The following is a 20,651-nucleotide window of genomic DNA, read 5'->3' on the forward strand; positions in this document are numbered from 1 at the left end:
TAACCGGAAAACGGAAAGGGCCTATCTCAAATAGTAAGCTTCAAATAAGGTAAGTATTTAATATGCGTTTTATTTCAGGTAAAACGCTGCTATTAAAGCATTATGCATGTATGTAAACACACCCAATCTTATGTATTCTGAATCAAATCATTTCTAATTTACTGGATTATTTTTTTCAACACAATATCTTTGCGGCATCTTCATCGATAACACTGCTAGAAACGAATTCAGCACATCACTAAGAAAAGATCACAAGTCGGTCGTGCGAAAGAGGACTTTTATCAGTCGCGACCGATACCAATACTCCTAGATTCCGACACTTTATTTATTGCCACCCTACATATCACCACGTTACTAATGCACACACTATCACCCTTAATCTTAGAACAATAAAGCGTAATTTGGCATACACGAGAACTTTACAAACATTGCAAAAATTGCCCACTGTACTTTTGCATTAAAACAATTCTTATTCTTAAAGCAACAAGGACGATAATGCTTTAACAGCTTTAAATGTACTTTTGCTAAACTGACCCTTGGTTCCGGTGAAAAGCGAATTGACAAATAAGTAATTTTTCATCGTGAAATGGCGATAAATGGTCGAATTTGACCAATGATTGATTATTTCTTTAACACTTCGTTGAAGTTCATCAATGTGTGTGATTCTGTGAATCAACCAATTGCTGGTAGGGTCGGATAAATTGGGAAATTGTGTATTGTTTTCCGTTTTTGGTTATGGCAATCAGGATATGACAGTAATGGTATGTTTGCTTTGAAATTTATTTATGAAGCCCGAAGCCTGTCCCCGTAATGTTTGGCTGTTGTAGGTTGTACTTCTACTTACTAAGAATTTTTTTAACATCAGCTATGAAAGATGATTAAAACAGTAACAGATTATTTGGTTTTAGCACTTGCGTTGATAGCTTACGAGGAAGGCCTACACAAAATACTTATTAAGATTGGACTAAAAAACTTTAGATCTTAGAAGACACTTAACGTATAGATTCGAAATGTCCGTTCAAGCAAACAAACATATTAATACCTAATCTTTTCGGCTTTATAATATTAATACTAGTATAGATTCAAACTGTGACTAAAACCAATACTTAACCACTACTCGCACAGAATATAAAACAGCACAGATAACATACAGCACGTTAGGGAGCATACATCAATAAGTTTTGTCGAGCACCTGGGAACTTTGGCGCGCAAATATGTATAAGACGCCATCTTGAAGTTAGGATGCTCTTTTGATTTATGCTTGCTGGGACTTTTTAGTTTAGAAGTTGTTGTATTTACTATTAGGTGTTTTGTAATTATTTTATCACGAACTTTCACCTACCTCCCTGGGGAAATGCGACCCGCACCCTTAAAAAGCCCTCCTGTTAGTTGTTCTATATCGATAATTCTAACTTGTATTTTGTATATTTCAGTCAGAGTCATCAACGGACCTTTAGAAAATCACCATGCCAATAGTGAGGGATAGAGGAAGATGTCCAGAATAGAGCGAAGTGGAAGAAGATATGGAAAGTGGACCCCGTCACAAGACGGTATAAACGCTAAGAAGAAGAAGAATAATAAAGGGATAGAGAAAAATTTTTAGCTCTATTAACACCAGTTTTTATCAGTTAGGCATCGTACTGATCATTGATATAGTCAAACCCCTTTTAACACCTTTCCATACTCCTTGGAACCTTCGCGAAGTAAGCTTAAAACGAAGCTAAAGCAAATGTAGACAGACGCATCTTTGCTTTCAAATTCCATTCTTACCTAGTTTCCACTTCTATGTTATCAAAACTTATCGATATCTAAGTATATCTAGCACAGCCCATGAATGAATCAGTAGCTGTCTCTCATGCTATCTCGGGAGTTATTACAGTTAACGCTATCTTTTAGATATCACTATTCAATGGACTAGGTCGTTGAAGGTAGGATACATCAGCTAATGAAAGACAAAAAATTGAAAACTGACTTTTAAGGAAGACATGTCAAAAATGTATAAAATTCTAGAATGTTCAACAATATCTTTATATTGTTCAATATTCTTTTGTTTATTCTTGATAGATAGGTTTAAAAATGGAACAGAAACATTTAATTTTTCGCTACTTACAAAATTCTGAATTTGAATAAAACCTTTTTCAAATTAAAATGGAGTCGAACTACCTACTAGATATTTTTATATTGATCAGAACTACTTTTTTAAACGAATAACGTCAATACAATACACAGTCACAGAACCACAGAGTCCAAAGACATCTCAAAATAAAAAGGCCACATATCGATAAAAATCTTCACACGTTAATGCTACGCATAAATAATAAAAATTGCGATCATAAAGACAATTGATACGTTATGAGTGGAGCCGTGTTGGCACGACACAAATTTATGGTTAGTGGCCCTCATCGACACGGGTTCGATACCCGGTTCACGCAAAAACGCGTCCAACACATCGCGAGCGTAATATAATGTGAAATGATCGTTCGTAATGTGTGTACGGTGCAAAATATTGTGGTGCATCTGCATCGGTTGGTAATGGGCTCTACTTCAGACTTTCGATAGATGATACTAAGACTTTTCAAATCTTCACAAAAATTTATGTTTTTCAAGTTCAGTACCATTCAATAAGGAGAAATGAAGAAGTATAACTGATATTAATTACAAAATGCATTTTTTGGAGGAAAACTGCTGTCTTGTAAATGATCTCCCACTTACTCTAGTTAGAATTCATAGGGCAATGTCTCTATCTGTGTATCTTAATAACTCCTGAGCGTTCATATTATCTCTATGTAAGAAAAAAATTAGGTTCCTTAAGTTAGGTTCTACATGGAAAATGTTCATCATAAGCCAACAATAACAAATATTAAATAACAATATCACCTACAGGTATATATTTACATAATTTCAACTCACATCTTTTTTTTTAATTCAAAGTAGAGCCACATCCCACCACCTCGCCGTCATCGTCCCACGGTGAGGTTACTTTATAGTCATGTCATATCAGTTAATGGCGCGCGCCTTTGTCGTAGCGCCGCCGGCTGCCGGGCGCGTACATCAGCCGTATCGCCGCGACAACGGACGGACGACACGGAAAACCGAGTAGAGCAACTTTCGTGACCGTTTTGTTTTTGTTTTGAATTTTTGAATTTGGAATTGGACGTGGAATGTGAATTTTTGGTGGTGCTGTTTTTTTTGTGTTTTCTATTGTCTAAATTCGAAAAAAATTATTGCAAAAATTCAAAAAATTATTGCCCCAATCGGGGTCTGAACATCAATGTCACCGTAAGCTCGGTTTAGACCCCAATTGGGGTCTGCGAATCAGTCATACACTTTCCTAATTATTTACGCTCATTTTTATTTTCTTTCCAATCAAACCACATTTGTGAGTACTAAATAAATTTAAATTATTTTTACGCATTCAAACCTTTCATATTTAGCATCCCGTTAGAAATATACCTTTTTAAAATCCAATCGTAATTACCGGGAATTCTGATCGAACTCGCCATGTTTGTTTACATTAGTTGTTTTTTTAAATTTGAAGACGCATAGACAAGATGGCGACGGTGATAGAAGTTTTGCATCGAATGATCCGATTCGTTAAAATAAAGAATCGATTTAATAATTTTATATTATAATATTACTAAATTGCACTTTTGTATAGGTACTTACCATAATCTGAAAATAAATTAGGAAAAGTAAAATGACTTAATTTATTTTGAAAAGAATGCTAGAAAATCAGTGGTAGAAAATACGTTGTAGCCGGAATAAAAAAAATCTTCGGTTTTTAGGGTTTCTGAAGACGGCAAATGAAGACTTATTTATTTCTTCGGGTGTTTTATGTGCAGGATTCCTGTAGAGCTGCCAAACTTAATGGCGATTCGTTACTTCCAACTTTTTAACTGAGCGGCAAAGCTATTTGACGAGAGCCGTAGTTAGGTGTACCTAGTTATCGCAAAATTTTATGACGATTTCATTGTTTGAAAGGGCAAATAGTTCGTTGTTCATCGAAAGCTGGTCCAAGATGGAAAGATGGCCGCCGCCGACTTATTTTTAACCGACTTCCCAAAAAGCGGAGGTTCTCAATTCGACCGTTTTTTTTTGTATGTTTGTTACGCGATTACTCAGCCATTTATTTATCGATTTTAATGATTCTTTTTTTGTTTGATAGCGTATACTTCCGAGGTGGTCCCGTTATCATCAGGTCAGGATCTGATGATGGAACCTTGAGAAATCGAGGGCGACTTTCGAAAGTTGCAGAAATACATAGGTTGAAATCTTATCACTCAGGTGTTTGCCTGGTAGCACTATTCAACAGTGAAGGTTTTGAGCTGAACTGATGATGGAGACCAGTGAAGTTCGAGGGAACTCGACAACTGAATATTTAAACTTTCTCGTGTTTGTGCTTATATTATTCGTATTTACGAGGCCTCTGCAACAGTGAAGGAGATGGAGACGAGAGAAGTTCGGTTGTCGAGATCCCTCGACCTTCTCTGGTCTCCATCATCAGGTCAGCTCCAAACCTTTACTGTTTCATAGTGTTATCAGACATACATCTGAGTGTCAAGTTATAACCTTATCTATGCTTACAATTTTCGAGAGTTGCCCTCGATTTCTCAAGGTTTCCATCATCAGATCCTGGACCTAATAACAAATATGGGGAATATACCCTTTCGACCAAAAACAAACATCCAAATTGAGAACCACCTCCTTTTTGGGATTCGGTTAAAAATATTTGGTGACTTTAAAATCAATCAATTATTATTATTGTTTCTCATCATCAAATAAGTACATTACTTTGGTAGTTACAAATTGCATTATATTTCAGAACACCAGGCTTACCCTCATCATCATCATCATCATCATCAGCCTATCGCAGTCCACTGCTGGACATAGGCCTCTCCAAGTGCACGCCACTGAGATCGATTGAAGTAGGCTAAATACCTCTATGCCGAAACAAAAATCTTAGAATTGTTCAGAAATAATATAAGAATAAATTAAAATTCCGTAATAGGTAATAAAAATTCAATTAAAGTTAGAAATTATTACGAATGACGCAACACCAAAATAAATAATACATATAAAAATTTAATGCTAAAAACTTTCATAAAACTTAAATATCTTTTTTCTTAACAACAAAAACAAATTGAACCTATAATAATTTAAAATTAATAAATAAAATTGAAATAAGTTGCTATTAAAAAAAAAAATGTAAAATTGGTATTCGATTATTTATAATAAATATCCGATTTAGGTATCGAATGCACACCGATGATTGAAAAAAAAAACTCTATTCCAAACTCTACTTGTCTGTGACTTTGATCTTGTAAATATTGTTCATTTTTATTGTGTATTTTATGTGCTGATTTTTTAGTTATTGAACATAAATAAGTGCACGAAATGTATTGCAATGGATTGAAAATGTTATAAATATGACGTTTGTGTTGTGTTTGAGAAAGTGATGCGATTATTTATTGGTAAGTTTTCACCAAATTTGAAATGCCTAACTTTTCGATAGACTTAAAAACACCGTAATTATTATATTTTTCTGAATTAACTGACCCCATTTGACCTTTGCACGTTGTTGTCAAATAAGTGAGCTCTAAAGTTATAGGTAAAATACTTCTAATCAGGCATTACGGACTTAGAATTCATGTGTTGAAAGTTAGTACAAATTTTTGACTTCCATGTCGCGATTCAAAATATCCCGCCGAATCAACGGTATAGTCATATGTCAAAATCTTGTCGAGCAGAGGGGTTAAGTGAGTCCTATTTAGACTTAATTGTTTAGAAATGCAATTTATGCAGCATAATAAAAATAAATGCATTGTTGGTAAACTATAGAGCAAAATATATGAAATATGTACTGCCATAATATGCAGAATGTGTACCCAATTTATAAACTTTCTTTTTATTTAGATTTAAAAATGTATACCTATATTTTAATACCTACCTATTGTGTGATGAAAATATCTCTTAAGACAAAAATCCTAAGTGAAGCACGTTTAAAAAACGTCTTCAATCTAGAAGAAAGAAAAAACATTAAATTCTGTCGCCATCACAAAACAAGACAGTTTCTTTTTAACCAAGCCAGGACCTAAACCAATAATTTGAAAGCCACTTATTTCGACCTGTAAATCAAATTTTAATATTTTTTAAGTCTTAGCCCAGGTACGCCATAAAACACTAAAATTAATAATAAAAAGCCATAAACAGGGGTGTCACCCAATAAATTAAAAGCGACATTCGCGACAATGTAAGGCCTGTTCTTAGAAGCGGTGACCAACGGACCTTAGGGTCACCAAGGTGCGAGACAAAATTATAATATTAGGCTTGTTTTATGGCTTAAATTAAATAACGTAGACGTTTTACTGGATTGATGTTGACTGTCGTTGATGTTGATTAAAACTCTGCTGTTTTTAACTAAACAAAATACGTGAGGTAAATCTGAGTTTACCTTCTCTTAGCTATAAAGTAGGTACAACTTACCTCAGCCTACAAAGAAATTCAGATGCAATTTGGACATTTCTGTGTGTTTTAGGTAAACAGGCTACGGAATACTCGAAAGAATTACAACGGCATGGTACACAAAGGACTCTAGTAAAAACAGTGGTGGATTTAAGTCAGTCAAAGTCTGACAAAGGAGGACATCATCTGTTCATTTTCCACCTTTGAAGAAAACAGATACAGAACAGAAGATAAAATAATGAAATTGAACCACTATTTTTTGTCACTTTTCTACTATAAGAAACAATATTTCCCCACATTACACCAAATTGCTTTCAGAAAGAACTTACAGTGGACTCTGGACAGCCCTAAGCATATCTTCTCACCGGCGAACTTACTCATACAAGTTTATGTGACACATTATTAGAACCTTTAGGAACACGACAAAGACAATATTCGGTTTCTAAGAAGAATCTCTGTCGTCGACGCTTGTGTACTCACCTTTATTATATGTTATTATGTTTGTATGTATTTATTTGCATACATTGTGTTGTTGGTGATACATCTATGACGTCATTTTTGTTAGAAACGTGATAGATGGTTCGTGAAATATAATTCGTCTGCATCAATAAATACATATAACACTTACAAGACAAGATATTATAATTATAACAATTGAATATTGAAGATATGGATCATAACAAGGGTAGGTAAATCTGAAGAGACTAGACTTCAGTAAAGCAGTAGACAATACGACAAATCGTTTCGAACAAACACAGGAAGAGTTGGTCTCATCTTGGCGTTTGTTTCAGTTACCTAATAGTGCTTTTGGACCTTATTTTTTTACAAATTCCAAATGTTATTGATCCTTCACAGAAAATTCTTTTTTGAGGCACATACTTGAATACTTCACATTATATTCACCGTATAATAAAGATATCCGCTAAATCTACCTTCAGCCAACCCATTCCGACATCACTCTTCTAATCCTCTAAACGACCTCTAACACAAGTCAACTCCCAAAACCAATTAGCTAAGCGGTCCCTCATCCACAACTATAGTAATCCCAAACTATCTTCACATATTCTACAATCCAAACAACTTAACAATTAATTCATAGTATACGACATAAAGGGACAATAGCTAATAAATATTAATATCGGTCAGGATCATATCTTGGACATGAATAAATTATTGCATGACCGCTGTGTTGTGAAAATTATCAATTTCCCGGCTGTCGGGGTCGCCCTTAAGTTTGGGACTGTTTGACTTTGTAGGGGTGGTAGATGTTTGCTTTTGTAATAACCCCTTTTATATTATAGTTTTAGAGACAGGCATAGTTTTGTTAGAATTCATGTAATTCATATTTTTATTTTTGTAAGTAAAATAAGTTAGTAGTGAATACGGCAGAATTTGTCAAAGTGGACACTACTTTTGCAAAACGATTGGTTCTAATTTGTCCCTGATGTAACTTGGAACTGTTAAAAGTCAATTCCCAAATCCTAAGGTCTGTGCCAAGTTTCATTTAAAAGTGGCTTATGTACGCCCACCATTTCAACCGCGAGAGAACTTACGGCACTGCCATGCCTTCATATCTACAGAAAATTCAAAATAACCCTGACACGCGACTCAACCCTATCCTCACCCCTTCCCACCGGGACACATATCAAGTACAACATAAAAGCAATTCAGCAAATTGTTATTGACATGTTAATAGTTTGACTGTCGTGATGTCGCTGTACTCGCAACGTTAATATTATGACATGGCCCTCGTTACGGTAAAGGTTGGGGGTTAATAAGGTACGGATGCAGCGCTTAGGGTTAACTTGCGAGTCATTATTTTAATTGTATACTAGGTAATCGTGTTATGTGTTAATTGAGTTTGTTTTTGTGGGTTTCGTGTGTAATCTGTGTAATTGATTTGGTGTTTTAGTGTTTAGTTTTGGTAATTTTTAGATCTTTTGAGGTAATTATTATAATGTGAAATAGTTTGTTTCTTTGCCTGTCCGACTTGTAAAAAAAACTATGAGTGTTAGGTAGCCAATTAGTGAAATCATTGGTAGAAGCTATTTATACGTGGCGTAGCCCAATTTAATGTACGCCTTAGCTACGTATCTCGATATCTAAGATAACAAGTACACAAGTTATTAGCATATACAAACTTAATACACATATTGTTAGGCAGGTAAGGAACCTATATATATATTTACTTATTCAGATTTTCACAGTAAGTAGGATACTACATCTTCAAGTCCTAACATAATACCTCAAAGCCTATTTGGTAAATTATCTTTAACCCATTACTTCTCAAGGACACATACACATACAATACACAATATTTAACATTCCCCCCTTCCAACAGAAACCACAAAGGGGTAGCAAACATAACAGCTAACAAAATTAACAATATCAAATACATTTTTCGATAGAAAATCAAATTATAATGCTCCCTTTATCCGTTTACGTAACAAGGTTCCAATTAGCAAACGCAACCCGGGCCTTCGTACCTCCAAAGGTATTTTCCATGGAGAACATAATGACTAGCGGAGATATCATAGGTAACGCAAAATCTCCTAAGAAAGCAGCGCGCTAATATGCTGGATGTTCGGGGTACGAGGAACGTTACTAGCTCCGCTCCCTTATGTCATATTTTCTAAACCAAGCCACAAATCAATCAAGGCTTTTGACAGTTGTGTCAAGGAACTCTAACGCGTAGGTACCTAGTTAGTTTAAAGTAACTGATTGTTTTGGTCGCACCTACCGTACGTTACTTGACCTACAAGAAGGCGCCTGACCTACCTGCCTTGTGGCATCTCTGCTCGTCTTTCCTACCTCTGAGGTGCCTTCCAAACTCCAAAGGTACCCCGTACCTCCTTACCTTGCCTTCCCGGTATAGACAATATTGTAGATAATGAATATAGCCTGAGGACATCACTACTGTTTGTGCTACGTGCCATCTGTCACAACCCTTTGATGTAGGGTGTCTATGAATTGGACAAAATATGGATAGAACAGAATATAATAATCTTTATTGTAGGTAGGTACATCTACCCTGACCAAAACAAAAAAATATGGATGAGTACGTGAAATAGGATATTTTCAGACCTAAATTAGGTTTAATTAATTAATTCAGTTAGGTACGCGTTACATTTAATAGGCATAAAATTATGTTAAAAACGGACGTAGTTTATAAGTCAATCGATCATTTACGGCATCTTGAAAAGTCTAACGAAAAATCCATTCTAGCTACGGAAGGATACTCCCTATTACAGCTTATTAGGTAGAAAAACAGCAAAAAGATATTATCAGTAATTAAATGGAATATAATTTCCGCCAAAATAGCCACGAGCAAAGGTTCTTTATAGCTTATTTTTGGACAATCCCCAATCAACGCAAAGCATGGTCACAGTGGCGACTCTGTATAAATAATTCAACTCATCAAGGCTTGATTGTGACCACACGACGATGTCAGATAGTTTGTGTAACTTCGTTATATTCTATCTTTTTTTATGTCGGACGGACAAACATAAATTATTATTAATATTATGTGTTGCTGTTGATATTACGTATTGATCAAGAAGGTACTAAACGGCTTGGTTAAATAATCTTAGGAATAATTTTGCAGCAGAGAAAGAACATGTCTGGCGTTGGTAACCCTTATATTGGTTAATTATTGAAGTATGTCTCTAAGGATTTACCCGAATCTAGACTTTGATTTTCGCCAAAAGTTTGATTAAGTTTATAAGTAAAGGATGCCTAAGTAAGTTGCCGTCTAAGATGTAAGTTACTGCAAACCATCTACAATGTAAACAATTTTAAGAATCTACCAAAATACCAACAGGAAAATCTGTATCCCTAAAATGATTTATGCAGACAAAATGGCGCCTTTCAAAAACCTCAAGCCGTCATCTAAACCCCAGACAAGACATTTAATTACCAGTAATTTATCGCCGACACTAATCCGCGAACTTCTGGCCAGAAAGAAAAAACGTACAAAAAATCTATCCCCTTGATTACAAGCTGTCACGTCGTAGGATTTTTCCTAAGCCCTCATTTTAATTAGTCACGTCGGTTAGTACGCGCTCTCCACTCGAGAACATCCATTTTCTTAACTACTGTAATTGCCCCCACCTCACGATGGTGCCAGCCACAAAATTTATTGCTTAATTACCTCAAGAAAACGCGTCGCGCTCAACATCCCCGACAGATGTTTTTTATCATCATCCTCCTGCCCTTATCCCAATTTTATTTGGGGTCGGCGCAGCATGTTTTCTTCTTCCATACGCTTCTATCTGCCGTCATCTCACAAGTAACATTCTTTCTTACCATATCTACTTTCACACAATCCATCCATCGTTTCTTTGGTCTTCCTCTTCCACTATATCCGTCCACGTTCATACTCATTACCTTCCTCACAACATGACTCTCATTCCTCCGCATCACATGCCCATACCACGACAGCCGGTTTCCACGCAGTTTTTCTGATACCGGCGCTACTTTCAAACTTCCTCTTATATACTCATTCCTCACTCTATCCATTCGCGTAACTCCACACATACCTCTTAACATTCTCATCTCTGCCGCATGCAATTGTCTTTCATTCGTCGCTTTGTGGCCAGCACTCTGATCCATACAAGACAGCAGGCCTGACCATACTCTTGTAAATTTTCCCTTAAGTTTAAGGGGAATACGAGGGTCACAAGTTGTTCCTGTTACCTGCCGCCATTTCATCCATCCTGCGTTAATTCTGTGCGTAACTGTCCGATCTATTTCGCCATCACCCTGAATAAGCGAACCGAGATACCGGAAATCGGAGCAGACTGGAAGAAGTGCGTTATCCAGCGCTATGGCTTCAGGACTGGACAGACCGCCGAAATCGCAGAACATGTATTCGGTCTTGGTTCTGCTGATTTTAAGCCAACATTCTCCAGTCTCTGTTGCCAACTCCCCAATCTGCTCTGGATCTCAGGTCCGTCTTCGCTAACCAGGACGATGTCGTCGGCAAACAGCATGCACCAGGGTGCCTCCTCCTGTATGTCCGCCGTCAAGGCGTCCATAATAAGCAGGAAGAGGTAAGGACTTAAAGCCGACCCTTGGTGCAGGCCCACAGCCACACTGAACTGGTCAGTATTGCCGGCCGACGATCGGACATAAGTACAGGACTGCCTGTACATCGCACGAACTAACTCCACATATTTCCCAGGCACACCTTTCTTTCATGGCCCACCACAACACTTCCCGAGGCACCCTATCATACGCTTTCAAGGTCAATGAACACCATGTGCAGATTCCTGTGCACACGTCTGTACTCTCGCACAATTGGCGAAGTGCGAAGATTGCGTCCATTGTTCCTCGACCTGGCATAAACCCAAATTGGTTTTGGGTAATTTCACTCTCTTCTCGCACTCTTTTCTATCACTTTCTCCCATACTTTCATAGTATGCGACATGAGCTTTATCCCTCTATAGTTGCCGCAATCTTGCACATCCCTTTATTCTTGAAGATGGGCACTAGCGAACTACTGCACCATTCTTGCGGGATGACTTCTTCATGCAGCAACTTATTGAAGAATAAAGTCAGCCACATACATCCGTTCTTCTTTAATACCTTCCACACCTCAGCTGGTATATCATCAGGCCCAAGGCCTTTCCATTCTTCATACTTCCAAGTGCTCTTTCTACCTCATCCATGCTAATTTCTCTTACCAACTTGTGCCCTTATTTCCATTCCAAACATTCTCTTCATTCATAAGCTTTTCAAAATAAACCTTCCATCTCTTTTATTTCCTCATCTTTACACAAAACCTTGCCAGACTCATCTTTTATGCATTTTATGTGGGTTATGTCCTCGATCGTCTCTCTCTCTCTTTCGTAATTCGGTAGAGCTTTTGGCCTCTTGACTGTCCAGGGAGTTGTACAACCTCTCCTGCGCCTTAGCTCTGGCAACTGCTACCGCCTTTTTCTTCCATTCCATGTAGATTCTCTTTCTGTCATCCTTCAGACTTGCATTCACTATTTCAACATTCTGCCATTCTTTGAATGCTACTTTCTTTTCTTTCAAAACCTTTTGTACTTCATCATTCCACCACCATGTATCTCTATCTATCAAGCCTTTTCCTCTCGACTCTCCGCACACGTCTTTTGCTACTTCCCTTATATGGCTTGCCATTTCACTCCAACATTCATTCACACATCTACCTTCCATCTCCTTCATTTCTGACATTTTTTCCACAACCTGACTCCTAAATACATCAGCACATTCTTCCTTCTCTAGCATACGCCACCTAATCCTTGGAGGGGGCCGATCTTTATTGCTTTTGGTCGAGACAGTTACTTTGACATCAAGAATCACAGGTCGGTGCTGAGTGACTAATGCTTCGCCTGGCAGCACTTTGCAGTTTTTGACACAGCGTAGACTACTCCGCTTCACCAGGAAGTAATCTATCTGTGTCGCGTGGTGGCCGCTCTTATATGTCACGAGGTGCTCCTCTCGTTTATTGAACCACGTATTTGTTATGGCCAGGTCGAAGGCACTGGCAGCTTGAAGTAATGTCTCGCCGCTTGCATTCCGGGTTCCAAAACCCCTACCACCATGCACTCTCTCATATCCATCGCTCTCTCTTCCTACGTGACCATTAAAATCCCCACCCACATATACTTCCTCACTATCCTGTACATTCATCATCAAGCAGTCAAAGTCCTCCCAAAACTTCTCCTTTACACTCTCCTCGCAGCCTGACTGCGGCGCATAAACACTTATCACGTTTATGGCCTTGCCGTCCACAATTAATTTAACCGCTATTAATCTATCATTCATTCTTTTAACATCTACGACACATTCTTTCAGCCTGTTATCCAAAACTATACCCACACCATTTCTCTTGCCGTCACTTCCACAATAGAAAAACTTATATCCTTCGCCTATCTCTCTAGCCCTTGCACCCTTCCATTTTGTCTCTTGCAGGCACGCTACATTTATTCGTCGCCTTTTCAAAACAGAACAGATGTTTTTTATACGCCGTGGAAAAACAAGAACGGTTTAAGAATGACATTAATTAATTCTTAATGAAATTCATCTTCACCCTCGGTCGGCTTGTTTTAAATTAAACGCTCGATTTATTACTTGTACAATTTGTCGCGAACAAGGCGCTCGTAATTAAAACACGGCCATCAGTTATTACGTTTATTAGTGACACAAATAAAAATAGTAGTTGTACGAAGAATCTTCATTTTATTTTACAGGATTGTACTAAAGATAAATACTACATCGATATTAAATGCTTTCAAAAGTTAATAGCTCAAACATAGGGTGTCATTTGTGGCTATTTTTTCAAATTGTTAATTTTGAAAAACGAGCCACAAACGGCTTTTGCACAGAGGATCAATATTTTATCTGATAGGGTTCATCGATTGGTCCGTGGAACAGAGGCTCGTCAAAGCGAAGATATCCATCATCAGGTCGAGCAACAACTGGGAAAGTTTTGTGAGAAATTGGCTCGTTATACGTATCAGCACTTTCGTGGTACTGATGGCTGTTTATCAGATTTCTGTTAGCGTTCATGTTTGTCTTGAACTTGTCCTCTTTTTGTGGTAATATTGGAATAGGTGTAACTTTGTCTTCTACTTTTTTATCCTTGGCAACAGTGCCAGCTCCGGCCAGATCTCTGTAATTCCTTTCATCTTTCCTTAAAGGAGCATATATGACAGGGTTTCTACTTCTAAATCTGTAATCGTATCTTCCATTCCTACCGCTTGCATACATCTCATCTTCATAACGTCTGTAAGGGTCTACAGAGTATCTGTACCTTAAATCAACGCTAGGTGGAGTGCGGACTACTTCGGGTAAATGTGCATAGTAAATGATTCGTTTAGGTTTTCTGGGTACCATGTTGTCATAGTCATCAAATCTGTCAACACGTGTACCTAAGTACGGGTAATATCGTCTTCTATCCATCATATCATAGAAGTGGTCTCGCCTGTACAGATCATCAGTTATTGGGTAATACCTACCATCGTAGAAGTACCTTCTTGATTCTTCAGGTACAGGGGGATTGTAAATAGCTTGACGTGGAAACACTGGCTTGTAATTATTCCTGTCTCTATCCTCATCAGGTCTTACGAATTCAGTTCGCAGTTCATCAGTTCTTGTCTTTCTTTGAATAGATTCTTTGTCGTTACGAGACTCTGACGCTTCTAGAGCTTTATTTTGAGTAACAAAATTGACTCGGGGCATTCTAGAGTTTATAAGATCTCCTGATGGTTGAGGGGGTGTTAGGATATGGTCTCTCTGATCTCTCTGATCCCTTTGGTCGTTGATTCGCTGGTCTCTTTGGTCATGCTGGTCTCTTTGGTCTCTCTGATCTCTTTGAAGTTCATCTCGGCCAGGAAGAGGGAGTTTGATCCAGTTTTCGTTAGAAGCTCTTGCACCCCGACCAGTAGGTTTGTCAGTCACTCTCTCTGTGGTCTGATACAGAGGAAGGACTTCTTTAACCTCATTGGTGATGGATATTTTGGTGGTAGGATCTTCAGGAGGTAAGGGACCAGGTATCCAAGGTTGGTTCATGTTCATATTGGTTTCTTGGCGATGGGATTGCATGTTGTAGTATTTTTCTTCTTCGATTACGCCTCGTCTGCCCCTGACGGATTCTGATTCCACGTTCATCTGAAAATCAAAAATGTAATTATAGCCTTAAGATATTATTTGTCATATGTCATATTGCCATATCTACATACAGTTAGATCAACAATTTTTAATAAACTTTCAGTCTATATGCGTCACTTTACATAGCAAAATCTATTCTCAATTTTACATCTTGTATTCACATTCTTTAAAACACTACATAGCCGGAATAATTTGGGTTTCTCAGACAAATGAGTGTACTGAACACATGTAGAAAAACATTTTGTTTATATTCTGCAGATGTAGTCAGGTGGGCAGTGAGGAATCTCGTGGGTAGTTTCACTGTGACCTGTCTGGTACTCGAATGAGTCATGAGACGGTGTGAAATGCTTTCAGTGCATCACAAGGTACGTATAAACCTAACCTTCATAGGTTTATGGCCAGTTTCTGAACACATTTACCTACTATCGTTGAAAAGAATAAACTGCTCAAAAACTCGACATAAATCTTTTAATATATATTTCTAATGCTTGACTTCTGTGAACAATGTTTAATCATACAATATATGTTTGGAGGTTGCTATGTTATTCGTTAAAGGCGCTAAGTAGCCTGAGGTGGTTTCAATATTAACGTTTACAATCACCAAACCTATGCCAGTTTCATCTTAAAGTCTTACACGTGTCAGAAGCTTAAAATTATCACACTTCGCTGCAAATAAAAGTATCTCAACTAACTTTCAGAGTACGATTATAGAACAATTTGTTTATTATCAAAACCCGGGTTAGGTTATGCGGTCGTTACTGACAGAATCAAGATGGCGTGCGAACTGGTGTGTTAGGACAAATAGCTTATTTATTACTCAACGATACGATAACTTAGATCCGTATCAATTAATGCTTTAAACTCTTTTTTATTGCGAGAGTAATTGCTGTTTGGTTTGGTGGAGTGTGAGTTAATTTTACTGGCGAAAGAGATTTGTATGTCATTTAGAAGTACAGGCAGCAAAAAAAGTACACAGTCAAAATTACAAAACAGCTGAACACATATCTCCAATAAGAAGCTACCATAACTAGAGATAGAATAAAATTGCCTGGACATCAGAAAATTACAAAAGTCGCTGAACAAAGGTTTTGCGTTTGAGGTATCAGGCTTCATGAATTTTGTAATTTTGCTTGTGTTATTGTATTTTTATTGCTGATACTCCTTTCTTCATATAGCTCTTGTACTTACTTCGGTATGTTTCTCAACATCTTGATTCACTTCCATCGGGAAGACCACACGGATGAGCAGGCCGCACCATAACAGGATCGCCTTGGAGTACCTCATGGTGTCTGGACTTCAACACTGAAATACATGATGTAAAATATTGTGAGTATAATGATCAGAGTTTGTGTGCAATGAATATTTATGGACACTGATTTATTGCGTCAATTTAGGAAGGTATCATTCCTACCTAAAGTTTTTACGTTTTTTTTTAGTATATGTCTATACACCTCTTTAGATACTTTTCATATATTACGTTTTCTTTTACCTATGTCTGGAAAAATCACGCTATCGAAATACCTATTATTATCCTCATTTTTGGGGACATCATGACCCATGGCCCTTCATAATATCAAGCTAATTTTTGTTCTGAAAACACATCGACAGCGACATTTTTCACCAAACTACGCCGTACATACAAATAACGAATAAAATACCACTCAAAATACTAAAATATTTAGTTAAGTATAAAAGTAAATACAGTTGGATCAGTGACCGGCAGTCGGAAGTGTGATGAAATCGGACGGAAGCGGCGCCGGAGCGTGAACTTGTATCAGTTGTTAGACAAACATTCCACCCAGTAAACGACCTCGTGGTTTACAATTTTCACTTAGTTTTTTTTTTCAGTTTATTTTTGCAAGAAAGCATATGAAAATGTTTTGGAAATACGGTTATGGCTAAGACGCCGTAAGTACCTAACTACACTTATAAAAAAATTGAAAAAAAAGAAGTCCAATAAACTATGGATACCGGTAGGCTTGAAAACACAAAAGAAATATTTATTTTTGAGAGCCTAAGTACGACACGAATCTTGCAGCTCATATAACATTCAAACATTCAATATAAAATTAAAAAGCAATGTCCGCCTCTAATGTGGACAACTCAACGTGACCACGACCTCTCTGCCCAGAGCGAATCGACAGAGAAGGATAACATTCAAATCACAAACGCATTTTCATTTAGGTATTTCAAATACGAAAAGCGTCAACCGTGTCAATATCATGATTTTCTCATCATAATGACTGCTATCATTTCCAACCAAGGACATATGAATATTTAAATAACTGTTATTGCTACATAATATCAAGCCTCAATAGGCAATAGGTGGATAATCACAATTTCACACATTTATGTGAAACTGACCGCTTTTCTTTTGTTCCACTATGTTTTACCAAACTGTCATCATATATATCACTATGTTTTTTTTTTTCTCGCCAAAAACAATGGCGGCTCGCTACTTTCTTCAGAGCACAGCTTATAATTTCTGCGAACATTTTCCGTACCTACCCGAAGATGACCAACAAGATCTAACATCTTTTCATTCTCTCATGTCTCTGTTTTATTTTCCTTTTTTTCTATCTTGTAATTAATTTTTAGTTTTATTTAGTAGAATGTAAAGACTGTAAAGGATGTGGTCGCCTATAACTGGGAGCGCACACTGGACCTGATTTATATGAAATGATTTAACTCATGTAATGTGCTCATCCTGTTGGCAATCCTAAATAAATAAATAAAACATGAAATATTTAAACCGAAGTAAAGAACACATAACTACCCCAATAACCATGGTGTCTTTCTTGAATCATAAATACTAGAAGAAGAAACAAACACCCTTTCTTCTTTCGTGTCGATGACATGTCTTATAGTGAGACTACACTTTGTCAGCCCAATATGCCGCCACAGCGAAAGCACGGCCGGATGCGCTCATTAGGTCCTCCCAAGTTTCAGGGCACAGTGGACATGCGATGAGGTGGGACATTCTACACCCCATTTTAACATCAACACACTTAACAAATCCAAACTTCGTAAACACAATATATATATAGTATTTCACATCCCCCATTCAAAACCCACTACAGGAACCCATGTATGAAAACCCAAAAAACCTACAGAACAGAACCAAAGAAAATTCTTCACAATAGGCCAAAAACTCACAATAATGCAGAAGTATCCCACGACATGACGATTTGGTGACAAACGATTGTTCCGCTCCACAAAACTGCACAATTGTATCGACGCCGTTATCCTGTCCATTGAAGGCTCACTGACCTAGTTAAGGGCATGGTTGATAGCCCTAGGTTATATCGTCATCAGTTCACGGTATTGCATTTACCATGGCAATGGTTAGGTAAGCATAAAGCTTTAGCTGTTGATTAAATGGTAGCCTAGGTTTTTCTCTTTTCTAATAGATTCTTCCTGTAGGTATACCACTTTCTATGATCTCATATAAATTAAAGACTCCTGCATTGTTTTGGTAAGTAACTAATTATACTATGGCGTCCAACGCCCATTTTGACCATGGCGACTGTTCTCAAATGAGGAGATCAGCCAGCTGCGCAGGACATATTATAGTGCACGAGCATTTGCGCAGACACAAGTGCACTCACATATTCCTTCACTCTCATAGCCCGATGGGACCGAAAATCCGAGCCGACCAGAGAGAGGTAAGTATAATAGCCATAATAATGAGACTCAAAAAACTGAATACATTAAGCATTCCACCTATGATAGGTATAACATAGTCGACACCTGACCGTGACCGTACCTACCGGCTACCAATCTTAGTGGACGGTAATGTAGAGATTATACCATTTTAATTTAATTTACCAAAAATTCTAGTTATTCAATTGGAGTATGGTTTGATCAGGCTGAAAAACCACCTAAGTAAATAAATATTAACGAATTCCATCCACAATGCGATCTTCACAATAGGATCTAGATAGGAAGAAATATTTCTATTAAACCTAATAGAAAGAATACCATACATATTCAATGTCCTACTTAATGGTATAACAACTCAATAAATTCTCTCGCTTTTGTAAACAAAGGAACAAAACCTAAGTATTTAGATACTGCACTATTCTCTTACAATGGCACGTGAATGCGTACAGATAAACTAAAGGGCCTACAATGCATCACAAAGTAGGTCTATCATCAATAGATCTCTACGAATAATAGATCGATAGATAAGCATTCAGAGGTTCCCACGCTTTCATGCAACATACTTTAACAGCTGCAATATTTAATAAATTCGATATCCGGATCGGGCTGGAATCACTTAATAGGTTTAAACTAGTTTAAAGGAATATTCACAAAGCAGCCCCGAGTTTTAAAGATGGTGGTGATAAACCCGTACATCAGAGGATCTTAGCTGTAGATCCTGCGCTTGATGGTCTCCGGTTGTGTCAGATTCCCGTCCCGTCAGACTATGAGACTGAAGAAATAGAGTGCACCTATGTATATATCTATGTCCGTAAGCTTGTGCAATATAATACACATATCCCGACAAGACAGATGATCACTCTCTGGACTCCAGTCAAATTCGGTCATGGCGACTGTTCTATTACAGACTCTGGACGTAAAATTGATGAAAGAAATGCCTATAGGTAGGTAATGTACACGCCTAGATTTTTATGCAATGAAGAATCCGTAAACAAAACAAAAGCAAATGACAATTCGACGATCACATAACTAAAGTTAATATTTGTGAAAAAACAATTAAACTAAGGACCCAAATGCTTCTAAATGTAAATATGTTTTGCCTAATTAAATGAAACAATAACTTTTTCAAAAGGCTGAAGCGCAGGTGGAACAAAACCAAAACAAAATTTCGTTAGTTTCAATTTCACACATGTGGCGCTGATCATATTTCCCATTAGGAAAAATTCACAAAGACTTTTCCGACGACACTTTATTTCGCAATACATAATGATAATCATCTCTGATTGTTACTGTTGAATCATGATTAGGTAAAATTGTGAAATATTCCAATAAATAAAATTAGTTAATCCCCATATTTTTTTGAAGCAAAACCAATTTAGTAACGTATCACAAAATTTAAATAATAATAATTAAATAAAGTTGCATACCTTATCATAATCTGGTGACCAGGGTCCAATCTGTTCGCGGTTCGACAGTGCAATGACGATGGGTCCCACCGACCGCCGGTCACGGGTAGCTACCTTATTGTCCACTAACCCAATTGACCAGCGTTTCCATTGTAACTAAACTACCAAAATCTATGTGATACGGTTCATGGGGAAAACTGGGTGTAATGTTTTGTCTGAGTGATGGATTATATAGTAGTGTCATAAAGTTAGACTTATCTTGGTAAGATAATCTAAGCCTTCAACGAGAAGTCAACTGTGTCAATACTCAATACAAATAGCTGAATCTGGATCCTTTTCTATTGCATTGTGAATTGTGTGTGCATACATGCATAGAATTATAAAAATATGTACCATTGTCTAGTAGGCATGTTTTCATAGCATTTTACATTGCAGAAGAGTGACTTTTAACCATATTTTTCTTAATACGGTAGGTCAGGT

The 20,651-nt window shown here is 37.3% G+C and overlaps 3 protein-coding genes across 3 annotated transcripts in view; 1 reads left to right on the forward strand and 2 right to left on the reverse strand.

Moving 5' to 3' along the window:
* The window catches only part of LOC110384279 (mortality factor 4-like protein 1), a 185,841-nt gene that overhangs the window by 17,405 nt on the left and 147,785 nt on the right, over positions 1 to 20,651 (forward strand). The window lies entirely within an intron of this gene.
* Positions 12,256 to 13,257, reverse strand: LOC135118047 (craniofacial development protein 2-like). The gene has a single exon (XM_064038972.1). It carries the CDS (start codon positions 13,255 to 13,257, stop codon positions 12,256 to 12,258), a length of 1,002 nt encoding a protein of 333 aa, XP_063895042.1.
* LOC110384321 (uncharacterized) lies at positions 13,611 to 20,373 on the reverse strand. The gene is made up of 3 exons (XM_049846717.2): positions 20,193 to 20,373; positions 16,291 to 16,404; positions 13,611 to 15,102 (listed from the first exon to the last, which is right to left on the reverse strand). Exons 2-3 carry the CDS (start codon positions 16,384 to 16,386, stop codon positions 13,822 to 13,824), a joined length of 1,377 nt encoding a protein of 458 aa, XP_049702674.2. The 5' UTR covers positions 16,387 to 16,404; positions 20,193 to 20,373; the 3' UTR covers positions 13,611 to 13,821.

Source organism: Helicoverpa armigera, chromosome 17 (assembly GCF_030705265.1).
Source record: "Helicoverpa armigera isolate CAAS_96S chromosome 17, ASM3070526v1, whole genome shotgun sequence".
Classification (NCBI taxonomy): Eukaryota; Metazoa; Arthropoda; class Insecta; order Lepidoptera; family Noctuidae; genus Helicoverpa; species Helicoverpa armigera.